At 44.4% G+C, this 15,053-nt stretch overlaps 1 protein-coding gene across 1 annotated transcript; it reads left to right on the top strand.

The window, feature by feature from the left end:
• THEM4 (thioesterase superfamily member 4) lies at window positions 1–14,812 on the top strand. The gene is made up of 7 exons (XM_080986116.1): window positions 1–110; window positions 2,597–2,806; window positions 5,567–5,726; window positions 6,488–6,653; window positions 8,192–8,302; window positions 10,590–10,714; window positions 11,286–14,812. Exons 2-7 carry the CDS (start codon window positions 2,675–2,677, stop codon window positions 11,342–11,344), a joined length of 753 nt encoding a protein of 250 aa, XP_080842242.1. The 5' UTR covers window positions 1–110; window positions 2,597–2,674; the 3' UTR covers window positions 11,345–14,812.
• The last annotated feature ends 241 nt before the right edge of the window (window positions 14,813–15,053 follow it).

Below are 15,053 nucleotides of genomic sequence, written 5' to 3' on the forward strand. Positions count from 1 at the left end.
TCTCCCCACCCTCGGGAGGGATGGGCGGAAGTGACGTCAACGGAAGTCAGAGGCCGGCTCCTGAGAGTGACTGAGGCAGCAGAAGGTGAGAGCGGAGAAGGAGGGAAGAGGTGAAGTTTTCTACGCCTGGAATTTATTTATTTATTTGGGGGGGGGGATGTGGGTCAAAGGTCAGAGGAGGGGGAGAGTTGGAGTCAAGGGGGAAATGAATATTCATGACTTAATGTTTACCAGATTATATGTTTTATTTTTTATTTCTGTTTTATTTTATTTGGTTTTATGAACTTATATGGGATTTTTTGGGTTTTTTCTTTGGTTTTATGTTTTTTATTTTATTTTATTTGGTTTTATGAACTTATATTTATTTTATTTTCATTGGTTTTTAGGAACTTATATGTTTTATTTTTTTCTTTTCTTTGGTTTTATGAACTTTTTTTTAATTTGGTTTTATGAACTTACATGTTTTATTCTTTATTTTATTTTATTTGGTTTTATGAATGCTTTATTGGTTGCAAACTGTATAGCAGAAATAATAAATATTAAAGACAAAATAAGTATCTTTAAGTGATACTTGTTTTGTACATCATTTTGTAATTAAGTATACTGTGACCTCCGATCTTCCCATTACGTTCCTGAATTAAATTCCTTAACTGTGCACTTATCTCTTTTTCCCTCCATGTTATTTAATTTGCTTTGAATCTTGTAAGATTATCCTATTTACATATAGAAGTTCAGTCAAAACCTGCCAACGGATTGATATTCTTTTACATAAACGCTGTATATGTCCCACTCTCTGATAGATAACCTTTTCGTCTGTAACCTTGCTGAGAGTCTCACCAGTTCAGCGTACTCTCTTAATTTATTTTGCCAGTCTGATTTGTATGGAGTATCCTCTCCCTTCCAACCTTTTACGATTAGAATTCTGGCAGCAACTGTAGCATACATAAAGACTCTCCTGAACTTTTTTGAAATTGTATGTTATATATGTTTTATGGTGATATATAGATTTAATTAAGGGACGCGGGTGGCGCTGTGGGTTAAACCACTGAGCCTCTTGGGCTCGCCAATCAGAAGGTTGCCAGTTCGAATCCCCACAACAGGGTGAGCTCCCGTTGCTCGGTCCCTGCTCCTGCCAACCTAGCAGTTCAAATGCACACAAAAAAGTGCAAGTAGATAAATAGGTACCGCTTTGGCGGGAAGGTAAATGGCGTTTCCGTGCGCTGCTGTGGTTCGCCAGAAGCGGCTTAGTCCTGCTGGCCACATGACCCGGAAAAACTATCTGCAGACAAACGCTGGCTTCCTCGGCCTATAGAGCATCTCAACCTGGGGGTCCCTAGATGTTGTTGGATTACAACTCCCATCACCCCTGAGCTCTGGCCTTGCTAGCTAGGGTGGTTTAGGAGTTGTAGTTCAACAACATCTGGGGACCCACATGTTGAGAAATGCTGCTATAGAGCGAGATGAGCGCGCAACCCCAGAGTCGTCTGCTACTGGACCTAACGGTCAGGGGTGCCTTTACCTTTACCTTTTTTAAGGATTTAATTGAAGCACCAAATGCCCCCTGCTGTGACTTATTTGTATTAAGGTTCCTAAACTGACCTTATTAAAAGCAGCGCCTTTAGGACTGGGATCTTAAGTCCTTTCAAAAGTCCTCCAGAAGGGGCTCCGTGATGGCAGAGCAGCCAGAAAGGCCCCTGGCTTACTCCCTGGCAGATCCTCCAGGAAGGGCGGGGAGAGGCCCTGCCGCTCTCAAAACCTTGGTGGAGCAGCTGCCAGATAGTGTAGGCAGCGCTGACCCAGATGCATAAATGGTCCGACTCAGGAGGAGGCAAGCTTCTCAGTTATTTCCTGGCAGTTAGTAACTGGGTGGGGCCGGGTGGGGGCCTGTGTTAGTGGGGAATGTAATTATGAGCAAGTTTTTGCTCCTTGCTTGCAATGCTTTGCCACCCAACGAAGCTGACTAAGTTTCAGGGTGGGCAGAAAGAAGGACTTCGTCTCATGACACGTAGTTAAAGTTGGAATCTGCTCCCACTGCAGACAGTGATGACCACCCACTTGGATGGCTTCCAAAGAGGACAGGACAAACTCTTAATTTCAATTTGAATTATCCTGATCCTCTATTCCCTTTCCCCTTTCCTCTTCTATGAAGAAACCCTTTCTGGGACCCCACATTTAAATTCTTCCCTGGTCTCCTTGCTGGCGCTAGTAGGACCAACTTGGCCAATTAGCCCTGGTGATCATTTGATGTCTACTGACTGGGTTTTGTTTTCTTTTGTTTTTCCCAAAACGACCCCTGAATTTTATTGATATTGATGCTGCATTTTATATTGTGTTTTGTGCTGTTCTTAAGTCACATTTTGATCAATGTTTTATATTTGCTGTTGGCTGCCCTGAGCCTGGTTTTTAAACCGGGAAGGGTGGGGTATAAATAAAAAATTATTATTATAATAATTATTATTAAGAGGGTGAGGTTGCCAAGTCCTCTGCTGTCCCTCCCTAGTCAGAAGCCAGCATCCCTCCGAAGCCCAGATGCTGGGAGAACCTGCGAAGTTTGCGTTTCTCTTGCCAAACTGACTGGGCCAATCTCCCTTGGCAGGTGTTGTCCCTTCCGGCCGCATCTTGATCAGCAAGAAGAGCGACTGGAGCTTATCCCTGAGACGCGTACGAGTCGGTCATGCTGAGGAGCTTCGCCCGGCTGGCTAAGGGGCTCGCTCGCTGGGGGGGCCCCAGATGTGGTTCCCCAGGAGCAGAAGCAGCGTCTCGAGGAGTCTTGCCTTCTTCCCAGATGCCGTTGTGGAAAGCCGCAGTGAGTATAGGATCATAGAGCTGTAGATTCAGAAGGGATCCCAAGGGTGATCCAGTCCAACCCTCTGCAGTCACAGCATACATGAGTTGGACGTTCTTTGTGGTTCTGGGACAGTGATGTTTCAAGCCATCATCTAAACGAGATCCACCAAATGAGGTCAAATTTGGGATCATTTGGATGATGGGTTAAAGATTGGCCTTTTGCCTGTGCTTTTGGGCACAGAGACTGCTGCCCAGTTGTCTGATTTGCTGTGTTTTTATTGGTTTTCTTTTAAATCTGATTTTTATGATTTTATTGATACTACTCCCCTACCCTGCAATGTCACCTAACATCCTTCTCTGGTTCTGAGGAGAAGCACTTTTTATCTGTCACAAACATACCACCCTTTATGCTCTTGTCACACAGCCTGACTGTGCTAATAGCACTGTGCTGGTAGCAGGATAGGTGCTCGGACTCGCTAAGTGCAGATTTCAACAGCTCGGGGCTGTCTACACAACCTACTCTTAAAGCTCGCATCTTCCCTTGACATAATATTGGGGACTGTAATTTGCCCATCACAGAATTACCATTTCCTGCCCCATCAACAAACTGCAGTTTCCTGCATTCTTTGGGGGAAGTCAGGTGCTTTGAACGTATGGTGTGTATTCAGATACGGTATCAGTTTTGAGCACCAGCGAGACCAGTTTCACAGAAAACAGAAGTTAATTAGGGGAGCTGAAGTTTTGCCAGTTCTTTCGTAGCTTTCATGTTCCCTGACTTTCGGCAGTGTTAGATGGGGCTGGCAGGAACGCAGCAACATCTGTAGAGCCAAAGATTCCCCACCCCTGTTGTAAATAAAGAGATTGTGCTCTCGTGCAAGATGGGTGCTGTATCGAGTGCAAAGCCCATGTAACGTTATTGTGCATGGATGTGACTATAAGAGTAATTTAAAGGTAAAGGGACCCCTGACCATTAGGTCCAGTCGTCGCCGACTCTGGGGTTGCGGTGCTCATCTTGCTTTACTGGCCGAGGGAGCCGGCGTACAGCTTCCGGGTCATGTAGCCAGCAGGACCAAGCCACTTCTGGCGAACCAGAGCAGCGCACGGAAATACCGTTTACCTTCCCGCAGCGGTACCTATTTATCTACTTGCACTTTGATGTGCTTTCGAACTGCTAGGTTGGCAAGAGCAGGGACCGAGCAATGGGAGCTCACCCCGTCGCGGGGATTCAAACCGCCGACCTTCTGATCGGCAAGCCCTAGGCTCTGTGGTTTAACCCACAGCTAAAAACATTATTTTTTAGACCAGGGTTTCCCAAACTTGGGTCTCCAGCTGTTTTGGGACTACTATTCCCATCATCCCTGGCCGCTGGTCCTGCTAGCTAGGGATGATGGGAGCTGTAGTCCAACAACAGCTGGAGACCCAAGTTTGGGAAACCCTGGTTTAGACAAGTCTATTCAAATGCTCTTACGTTGAGGCAATTTAAATCTGTTTTAGTATTTTAATTTTTGCGTCTTTTTAGAGTATGGCTGTTATTTTTTTCTTGATTTTCTTGTTTTATCTTTGAGGGGTTTTTTACAATCAAGTGGAGTATAATTTTTATAAAATAAATAATTACCACTGAAACTGGCTCGGAGCCAGCTGGGGCAGAGTGTCATCTTAGCTGTCTGCCCATTACGTCAGAAAGCAGCCTCCAGCTTTTGGTAGTGATTCACACCCACACACCCAGGTCTATCCCACCCATACAGCAATCATGTAACACCTGGGTAGACATACTAAGGTCTGGAGGCCGGATCCGGCCCAATCGCCTTCTAAATCCCGCCTACAGACGGTCCAGGAATCAGCGTGTTTTTACATGAGTAGAATGTGTCCTTTTATTTAAAATGCATCTCTGGGTTATTTGTGGGGCATAAGAATTTGTTCATTCCCCCCCCCCCAAAAAAAAATATAGTCCGGCCCCCCACAAGGTCTGAGGGACAGTGGACTGGCCCCCTGCTGAAAAAGTTTGCTGACCCCTGATGGAACATCATGATTTTACTGTGTACTTTTATATTCTAATTATGTAATGTTACTTTATTTGATTTAAGTTACTCCAATTTAAAGTTATGTTTTAGGTGTGTGTTCTTCGTTGTATACTTTGTTGCTGTAAACCGCCTTGTGAATAGTAATATAGAAAGGTGGTAGACAAATTAAAAATGAAATTAAATCAGCTGTCAAATCATTTCCGTCTGCCCCCCTACTTTCCATGACTTTCCTAGGGTTACACTCATGCGGTGTATGTATGTTCATACATATACATTCGTGTGTGTGTGTGTGTGTGTGTGTGTATATATATATATATATATGAATTCAAAGGAGGACTTGAACAGGAAATCATAGGAAAAACTTTGATAAATGTTTTGTTGTTGTTGTTGTTGTTGTTTTTGCTTTCTCATGCTTAGGTGACCCCCACTTTTGGCCTCTGCCCCCCCAGAACCTGGACCCTGGAAGATTCAAAGAGTTTGAATGCATCCCTCCAGCTGAAAGTGGTTCCCTACCCCTAGATTGAATGCATTCAGCAGCTGATGAGAGTGTCAGGGGCAAAAACTGGAGCTGGGCATATACCTAGGAGCTTTGAAGGGTGGGAGAGCAGAGCAGGATGGGAAGAAAGCTGTGTGAGTCACTGGTGGAAAATGCTGTAAATCACAGGTGATGCTTTTGCTGTGCTATAACCTGGATCCTTATCCCCTCTCTTCTACGCAACTTCAGTTCCCTGGCTTACGTACATTCCCCTTCTTTACAGGCACTATTCCATGAGTCTGAGCATGCAAAGGACTATTCCATCCCCAACGCCAGCTGGACTCCAGAGATGGTGAATCAGTTCAACAGATTCATGGCGATGGCGAAAGACGGAACGTGGAAAAGGCTGCCTTCTTATAGGAATGTTGCAGATCACGTTCCAGGCAAGGACCTCTTTTTCATTCCTTTCTCTCTCTCCTTGCTAAAACCTTTGCCACCAGCCTCTGTTTCATCCAGAATATCAGGGATGGCAAACTGGTAGTCCTCTGCATGTTCTTTGATTCCAGCTCCAATTGTTCTCGTTCTGTTCTGCCCAGTGTCAAATTTGGGCTTCTAGTGTTGTATCTCCTTTCCCTTGGAATCACCCTCCTCTTAAATACTACTATACAGGCACCCACTGAAGACCTTCCATTTCCAAGACGCCATTTAAGTAGAGATTTTCCCCAGTCTGTATCTCTGCTGAAATTGATTTTTAAATAGTTGTACAGATGTTTTTATTTGTTTTATTCATTGCATTTGTTCCCTTCTGTGGACTCCAATTGTTTTTGTTCTGTTCTGCAGAATGTCGGAATTGGGCTTCTAGTGTTGTAGCTGAAAGGGGGTTGTTGTTGTTGTGTATTTGTGTTTTCATTTTGTATTTTGTTGTATACCTCCCTGTGATTTTGGGGCGAAGGTTGGCATATCCATTTAATAACTAATAATATTTAGTGGGCGCCTTAAAAATCATTCATAAGGCGCCTGTCTGAGCAGGCCGGTGGCAGGAGCACCTAAAAGGAAGACACCTAAAAGCTACTTGATGAAACCCTGCCCTCGTCCCTGCCTCTCCCTCTTTCCCAGGCACCGAGAGTTACTCGGTGTTGTTACTGCATGCAGGTGAGTCCATAATAAGACCGTGCTCATTCACGACTTGATGCTGCTCCCACAGTAAGGATGAGGCAAGGGAACGAGCTAAAGGACAGAGCCAGCCGTCTCTTCCTCAGGAACCTCGACGAGGAAGGCATGGGCTTTGAATACGCGATGTTTCTCAACCCGTCGGAGAAAAGGATGGTGTCCGTGTTCCAGCTTGGTCCCTACCTCGAAGGGCCTCCAGGGTAAGGACTGAACCAGAACCGTGAACCGTTTTCTAAACCATGGACCCTTGGAGGTGTTTGAGTGAGTTTGGTGGGCACCATCCACCTGGCCATTTTTCTGTGCCCTTCCCTGGATCAGTGCTCCCAGTAGAGAAATTGCACATGTATGCGCCTCACTTTTCCAAGGGATGTGGGTAAAAGCAGGTTCCAGTGGAATTACCGTATTTTTCACTCTATAGGACGCACCCGACCGTAGGACGCACCTTGTTTTAGAGGGGGAGAGCAAGATAAAAAATCTCCCCCTCTCTGCTCAGCGCCCCTTCAGTGAAGCGGCAGGAGAAACGGAGCCCCTTCCATTTCTCCTCCCGCTTGGCTGAAGGGGCGCTGCGCAGCTCTCCCTCTCTGCTGAAGCCAGGAGAGTCTTGCCCTCCTGGCTTTAGCGAAAGGAACCGAAGTCTTTGGAGCACAGCGCGAGGTCCCGCTGCGCTCCAAAGGCTTCAGGGATAGCCGCCTGAAGGTTTTGGAGCGCAGCGGGACCTCGTGCTGCTCTCCAAAGGCTTCAGGCGGCTATCTCTGAAGCCTGGAGAGCGAGAGGGGTCAGTGCGCACTGACCCCTCTCGCTCTCCAGGCTTCAGCGAAAGTAACGTGTAGCCTCCGGAGTGCGGAGGGAGCGCTCCCTCTGCGCTTCGGAGGCTTCGCGTTGCTATCGCTGAAGCCAAGGAGCCTGCATTTGCTCCATAGGACGCACACACATTTCCCCTTAATTTTTGGAGGGGGAAAAGTGTGTCCTATAGGGCGAAAAATACGGTAATTTGAGCCTGCAGAGGTTCAGGGGCGTGGCGGCCTGTGAGAGGGCCTTCCTAAGTTGTGGAACGTCCTCCCCACGGAGGTGCAGCTGGAACCCTCATTACACTGCTTTTGGCAAATTCGGAAGACCCGCCTCTCAAACCTGGCCTTTGACACCTGAGACTTGTGTTTTCAGGGACCACCACCCTATTCCTTTTTTATTTTTTTATTTCCAAAACAAACAAAAAAAGAAAATTTACAAACATCAAATTCAGCATCCATATTTGTTTCCTAACATAAACCTGTTACATGATCAACTAAATCAAATATACCTAATTACTCTAAACTCCTCTTTGCTGTATACAAATACATCACAATTAGAAATTATCTATTAAAACTTTTATTTATATTGCTCACCACCCTATTCCTGTGGCTGTGATCTGTTTTAAATGTTCTGAATCTTGAATCTTGCATTGTTATAACCACGTTTTGGGACCTGTTGCTTAAGGGTGGGTTAAAAATTCAGTAATAATTATTCCAACGATAATGGCAATATCCCTTCTCCCGTAACAGTGGGCAAATGTAGTGCCTCTTTAAACAGGCAGTCCAGGAGTACCTGGTATCCACTCCTGCTCTGGGACCTCGTGTCTCCCTGAATCCACGCTCTCCTGCCTCCATAGCCATGCGTGGAAGTCATCTTTGCACATCATCTTCTTTGTTTCCACAAAGTTTGTGTGGTTTTTATTTTTTAAATAAACTTTTGTTTTTTACAGGTTTGTACACGGCGGCTGCATCGCCACCATCCTGGACAGCGTCCTTGGCACATGTGCCATCTTTGTCGCTGGCAGGGTGTTCACCGCAAACCTCACCATAAACTACAAGAGGTGAGCAAACCTGCCTTTGTAAAACTAAGAACTTAGGAAATTGGCGCATGATCGGCATAGGTCATGGGTTTGATTTTAAGCACTCTGCAAATCTTTCAACACATTTGGCAAAGCAAGAGTCCATTCAGTAATAAGAATTCTTTTTTAAAAAAATATAATTTTGTATTAGTTTTTTTTAACATGTCATTTTCAACAGTAATTAAACATACTTTTACATCTTATTCAAATTTTTGACTTCCATCAATCCTGTCTGAAAATTTTCCAATCTAATCTATCAGGATGCATTTCTTATTTTCCCTATTACATTTCAAACTCATAACCAATATCTCTATCTTTTTATACTTTGTAACACTTCGTATATTCCTCCTTACAAAACTTCTTGTAATCCTACTAGCGTAATTTGTTGATTACAGTTGCTCTTCAAATAATTCATATACTTCTTCCAATCTTCTGCGAATCTCTGGTCCCGCAGGTTTCGAATCCTTCCTGTCGTTTTGTCCAATTCTGCACAGTCCATTAATTTCGTCTGCCATTCTTCTTTCGTCGGAATTTCTTCTTGTTTCCATTTCTGGGCTAATAATACTCTTGCCGCAGTTGTTGCATATAAGAACAATTTAGCCATTCAGTAATAAGAATTCAGGACATTTGAATAGAACACATACTCTCCTAGGTTCTTATTTATATTTCTCCAAGGGTCTGTCTGGTTTAAAGTTGACTCCGCTACAAAACATACTAGCAACAGTACAGAAGTCAGCCTATGCTATTCTGAAGTTTTTCTATTCTGAAGGTGGCAGGCTGGTAATTCCAGCCCTAAAAGTCTAACTAGGGGAAGTAGTAGCTCAAATGCAGTATGGTATTGAGATCTGGGGGATAAATCACAACAACCGAGAGGTCCAGAGGGTGGCAACACAAGAACGGGGCCTTCTCTGCAGTGGCTCCCCTTCTACGGGATGCTCTCCCCAGGGAAGTTCACCTGGTGCCTTCATTATACACCTTTCGGCACCAGGCAAAAACGTTCCTTTTTAACCAGGCCTTTGGTTGATTTGATTGACACCCTATGCCCTTTTAAAATGTGGGGTTTTTTTGGGAGAAGGGGTTATTGGGTTGTTGCTTTTATTTTGATTATGTATTGTGAGGTTTTATATTTTGATTTTGTTCTGTGAACTGCCCTGAGGCCTCTGGGTATAGGTTGGTATATAATTTCAATAAATAATAATAACCTGAAAGACCTTGAAGTCTGCCGGAATAAGTTCCTAAGGTGTCTACTGGCAGTACCTCCAGGTACCCCAGCTGCTTTCCTTAGGACGGAGACAGGCATGGTGTCTGTAAAAGCTAGGATGGAGATGGCTGCTCTTTCGTACTATAAAAGGGTCCTGGATATGCCAGAGGACTGTTTGCCTAGACTCTGCCTGGAGAAACAGTGGAAGAAGGGTGGTTGGGCCAGACTAGTACAAGACATGCCAGCCTCAAAAAACCTGACAGCAGACGTTTTTGTATTCCCTGGAGTTAAAAGACTGCTCAGGGATTGGATCTATAAGCAGGATAACGGGCAAGACTGATCTTTAATCTGTATCTCAAAATTCCCCCGTTGGTACCATTTGCTGAAATCTAACCACACCAGAGCCCAATATTTGCAGACACTTACCTTTGCCTCCCTGATAACTGCATTTAAAGCTCTCCGCTTTCAAACAATGCCCACATCAGTCTTGGATGGAAGATATAAGAAAGTTCCAAGGCATTTAAGATTTGTGGGGCAGGTGAAGTAAAAGTCCTTCCCCATTACATACTCCATTGCCAGCTCCATCAAAACCCCAGAAAGAGATTTTTTTGAACAGATGTTGGCACTGCTACAGGGACAGAACCCTGGAGTGAAAATACGTTGGCTATTATCTGATTGCAACCCGCTTGTCACATATAAAACAGACTTATTTGCAAAAGCCACTAAAAGTTTTTGTGCTAGTCGCATAAAAGACAATGCTGTAGACTGTGCAGAGGACTCATTAATTGGATTTATTGTAAATGGTTGTTTATTTCTGGATCTTCCTTAATAGGTTTTATTGGAGTTTCTCGTTTTGTAACTGGATCTGTAATGGCATTTAGTCAAACACAATAAATAAATGATTGATTGATTGATTGATTGATTAAAAGTTGAGGGGTTTTTAAAATCCCAGTCTGTTTTGGCTGTGGATTTGAATTTTAATAGATATATAATGGCTTTATATGTGTTTTTATTGCTGTTTTATTGTTGTTAACCATTTTGGGATAAAATAACATCTCCCCCTGTTAGTCCTATCCCGCTGGGCTCCGTAGTCTTGGTGGAGAGCAAGCTGGACCGGATAGAAGGCCGGAAGGTGTTTGTCACTGGGCATGTGCAGAGTGTCGATGGGCAGACGGTTCACACAGAGGCCACAGGTAATGGCTTGGTACTTGCTATCGTTTGCTGCTGTCGTCGGTGCTACGTCAAAGCTTTCACACAGCATTTTATTTTATTTTATTTTATTTATTAATGTTGCAATACATATATAAAATCTTTACATAATGATACATATACAGTATATTCGTAAATTCACATTTTCACATTTCATTATGTACCAACATTTATCCATTTCTTATTTCTTGCCCTGTGTCTTCCCTCCACCCATGCGTGACTTCCTTGTTATTATTTTGTAACTTTATTATTGAGGTTGTATTCTTGTATCTTAATAATTAAACATTCAGTCTTATATATCTGCTTAGCTTAGCTTAGCTTAACTTTGTGAAATCAGTCTATACAGATCAATAAATCCTTGTTGGAGCATCTTTTGGTCATGTATTCTTCTACACATTTCCATTCCTGTTTGAGATTTTGATTAGATTGCATTCTAATTGTTGTCGTCATTTTTGCTAATTCAGTCACTTCAAAAAAAAATTATGTTGCCAATCTTTCGATGTTGGTACTCACACAGCATTTTATTTTATTTCTCCCCTCCTGTTTCTGTTTTAGCTCTCTTCATCCAGTTGCAGTTAAAGGACTCCATCCAGCAGCAAGCCTCTTCCAAATAGCCCACCAGAGGAAGTCAAGTCTTTTCCCCTGAAAGCTGGTCATCTTGAACAGGTCCAGATCCAATGCCTAGCCTTAAGCACTTGAGCCTGGGGAGACCGACCTCTGCCAATGTGTTTTGGCTCCCTCCTGAACCAACTCTGCGCACTTTGGCAAGCGTGCATTTCCTCTTCCCACGTTTGACTGCAAAGTGCGTCCTGTCTCCTCGATGTCGCCCCAGGGCTGTTCCTGCTACACAGAGCTCTCAGAGCTGGACCGTGGCAGCTCTTTCATATACCGTTCTCTGCGATGCAGTATTGAACTTTGAAGCAGTGTTTTCCGGCCTTTGCCAAGCTAAGCTCGCCTGCTATCAACAATGGGTTTCCACTTCCTCTCTTGTTGACCTGTCTGCCTTCGATTGCCAACAACCCTCCTCAGCTTGTCCAGAAAACACACCACCTCTTTCAGGAAGGAACCTTGCCTCTCTACCTTTTGGGGAAATCATCACCATCAAACCTTTATGGCATCACATACAACATCCAAACAAATCAGTACAGAATTACCGCTTCCCCAGTGGCACAAAACATTTGCTGAAAGAAAGGAGGCAGAGCAGTCTATCGTCACATCTCTTGGTCTCCAGGGAGATCAGACCTCTGCAGTGCATTTCGACGACAAAAAACCAAATAGAGATATTTAGCCGCTAACTTGGTGAGCTCCTGATCATTCCCCAGTAATAGAAAATGTATGACCTCCGACTCTGGTTTCCATTTGGGGACACAGAGTTGATCTAGAAATTGCTGGTGGAGATCGGCATATAGTTTACAATTAAAAACCATGTGTGTGAGGGTTTCCACCAAGTGGTCTTCACATGGGCAAGTTCTTTCTCCTTCCACCCTGCCTGAGAACCTTCCTTTTATGGAAATGCTACAATCCTAGAAACTGGTTCCTGGAAAATTTGGATCTTTTCTACATTCTTCTGGAGAAAACGATTTACGCCAAACAGTGTTGTCATTGCTACTTAAGCAGACTCTTGCCACTTCTAGGGCACATAGGGGTTTTTTTGTATATATGGCAAGTTAATATATATATGTTACATAATATATAATAAGCAGAGTAATATATTTGCAGGGAGGAGGGGATGTGTGTGCCTAACTTAACTCATAGCACCATGGAAAGTATTTTCTGTAAAACAGCTTATCCAGCAAGCTCAGGGCAACCTCTCACTATGCCTTCCATAGCAGACCTTGCCTTTTTTCAAACACCCGCTGATCAGCTCCACATGTACCCATGTGCTGTTCTGGTCACTTATCAGGCAGTCTAACTATTGGTGAAAACCTGGCCAGATATGTCCCATTTTTGAACCAGAGTAAGCGGAGGTGTTCTCTGGAGTCCAGACATGTAGGGTGGTATCCCAGCGTTAGCCCTACCCAAGGTAGGCCCATTGAACTCAATGGATGTGGCCGTTGCAGGTCTATTAATTTCAGTGGGCCTGCTCTGAGTAAAACTTGGTTGAGTGCAATCCATGCTTACCTTTACATCAGAGGTGTTGGCGCCCTACAAGAAGAGGAGCGTTGCCTGCTATTCTCTCCCTCCCTCTCTCTCTCTCTCTCACACACATAGATAGATAATCTTAGCTGTTGGAAAGCAAACGCTCTTCTTACAAATCAAGGCCCAATACAAATCATAAAAATCTGCCGTGTCAACACACCCATCTTTCGTAATAGCATTTTACTGGAAATTGCTGGGTCGTACATGCATTGTGTGTTTTCATATAGTGCCGTGTTTTCCCAAAGAGGCATATTCTCTGTCCTACCCTTTTAGTTCCACAAATACTCAAACTGAGCTGATGGCTTCCAGAAATCACAGCAGGTGTGCACTGTGCACTTTTTATGCGTCTGGGCTGAGCGTCACGCATACAAACCCTCAGCCGGTTTTCAGCTAGTGAACACATGTTCAGAGCTTGCCTTTGAGCCTGTTGATACGAACAAAAAGTGCCTATAAAGCTTCCATGTAAGCTGATATTTCATATTGAAGCTTCTTCCTCTTAAGTTTTTGAGGGGTGCAACCAAGGGAGCTCTTCTATTGGCCTGTTAATAAGGCAGGTGTGGGGAGCCTGTGGCCCCCCCAGTTATTGCTGAACTCCCACCATCCCTAGCTATTGCCTATATTTGCTGGGGCTGATGGAAGTTGTGGTTCAGCAACATCTGTAGGACCAAAGGTTCCCCACTCCTGATATAAAGGGGACCTCTGCTGCTCCCAATCCCTCCCTCCCAATAAACCTTAAGAGCTTGTGCAGATCAAATATATTTAAGCTCCCACCAGGATGTTTGGTGGGGCCTGGTTCTTCCATAGCATTCTAGCAGTGGTGTAAATGCATGAGTGTTTTTTTACCGTTTAAGTATGCAATAAGGGCCAATTTGCCGTCAGACAGGGGGCCTTTCAGGTGTCACTGCACTTCACCTCTCATCACCCCTGTGCATGATGGGAGTTGGAGTCCACCACCATCTGGAGGGCCTCATGTTGGCTGCCCCTGACTCGCAAGACTTCCTTAGAAAGGAATTTGCCTCCCACATGGGGAGAGATCCTCTTGAGGCCCTCCTCTGTCCTTGGAAGTCCACCCTTGTCTCTCCCCTGCTGCCCACAGCCAACTGCATAGGAAAATGGTGGTGTAGCAAATGCTAGTGCTACTCAGAGAAGACCCATTGTCGTCAATAGACGTGGCTAGCTTAGGGTCACCCTCAGTGGGTCTGCTCTGAAAAGAACTTAGTTGGACGCAACTGTAGTTTGGAGCAGAGAAAGAAACATTCAGAGGTTTTTAGTGAGTGACGTTGGGGAGCATTTAAGTGGCTACAAAACATGGAAGGTTGCTTCCTCCTATGTGTAAGGAGGGTTGGGCTAGAGACCCCGTCTGCATGTATTTTTGTGTTGTGGAGCACCATCCAAAGGCTTCAAGCTGGGACACAGCTCTCTGGTGTGTGACGGCAGCATTTGTGATAGGGAGTGTTATCTATATACTCCACTTCTCCCACCACCAGCATTGTAGGAACCTTGGGTCGTGTAATTTTCCCAGGGAGCCCAACTTGCCATAATGAGGGTATTGGGGATCATGGGGAAATTCATTTCCCTAGTACCTTTCGAATGGAATTCTATACGTTGTTGGACTTGGGGCAGAAACCTCACTCCCAGCCACTAGTGGCAGAGCAGCCAGGCAGAAGGTCTGAGAGCTCAAACCCGGATTACGGGGGAGAGATTAGACTTCTTTGTTCTGCTTCTAATGTCACTTGGGCTTGTCAGGGAATGAATTTGGTTCATAGCTGAGGTTGGCAAAAACTATTCTACTTTGTTGGGAAGCTGTGCGGTCTGTCAAGCTCAATTAAAAATAAAAAGGGGGCAGATTCATCCATAACTACTTGACTATCTGTTAACTATTCTGGCACTTTGCTGAGTGTTCTGGAAAACAGTGTTTGCCAAAATAAAAGAATAAAAAGCTATGATTGGTTTGTCTGTGTGTGTTTTCTCAGAAGGAAAATTTCTCTTGCTTGCTCTCAGTCTGCCAAAGACCTTGGGTCAACTGTTTCAATCAGACCAACAGTCCATCTTAACAGAGTTCCCAAAGTTAAGAAATCACCACCAGCTTAGTGGAAATGTGCCCAGTTTCTTTCAATATTTATTGGGTTTCTCTCCCAACTCAGAGCTTCTGGATTGGCGTGCAAGTTGTTGGAGTGGGGGGAA

The sequence above is a fragment of the Podarcis pityusensis genome (assembly GCF_964106645.2).
Source record: "Podarcis pityusensis genome assembly, chromosome: 16".
NCBI classification, from domain to species: domain Eukaryota; kingdom Metazoa; phylum Chordata; class Lepidosauria; order Squamata; family Lacertidae; genus Podarcis; species Podarcis pityusensis.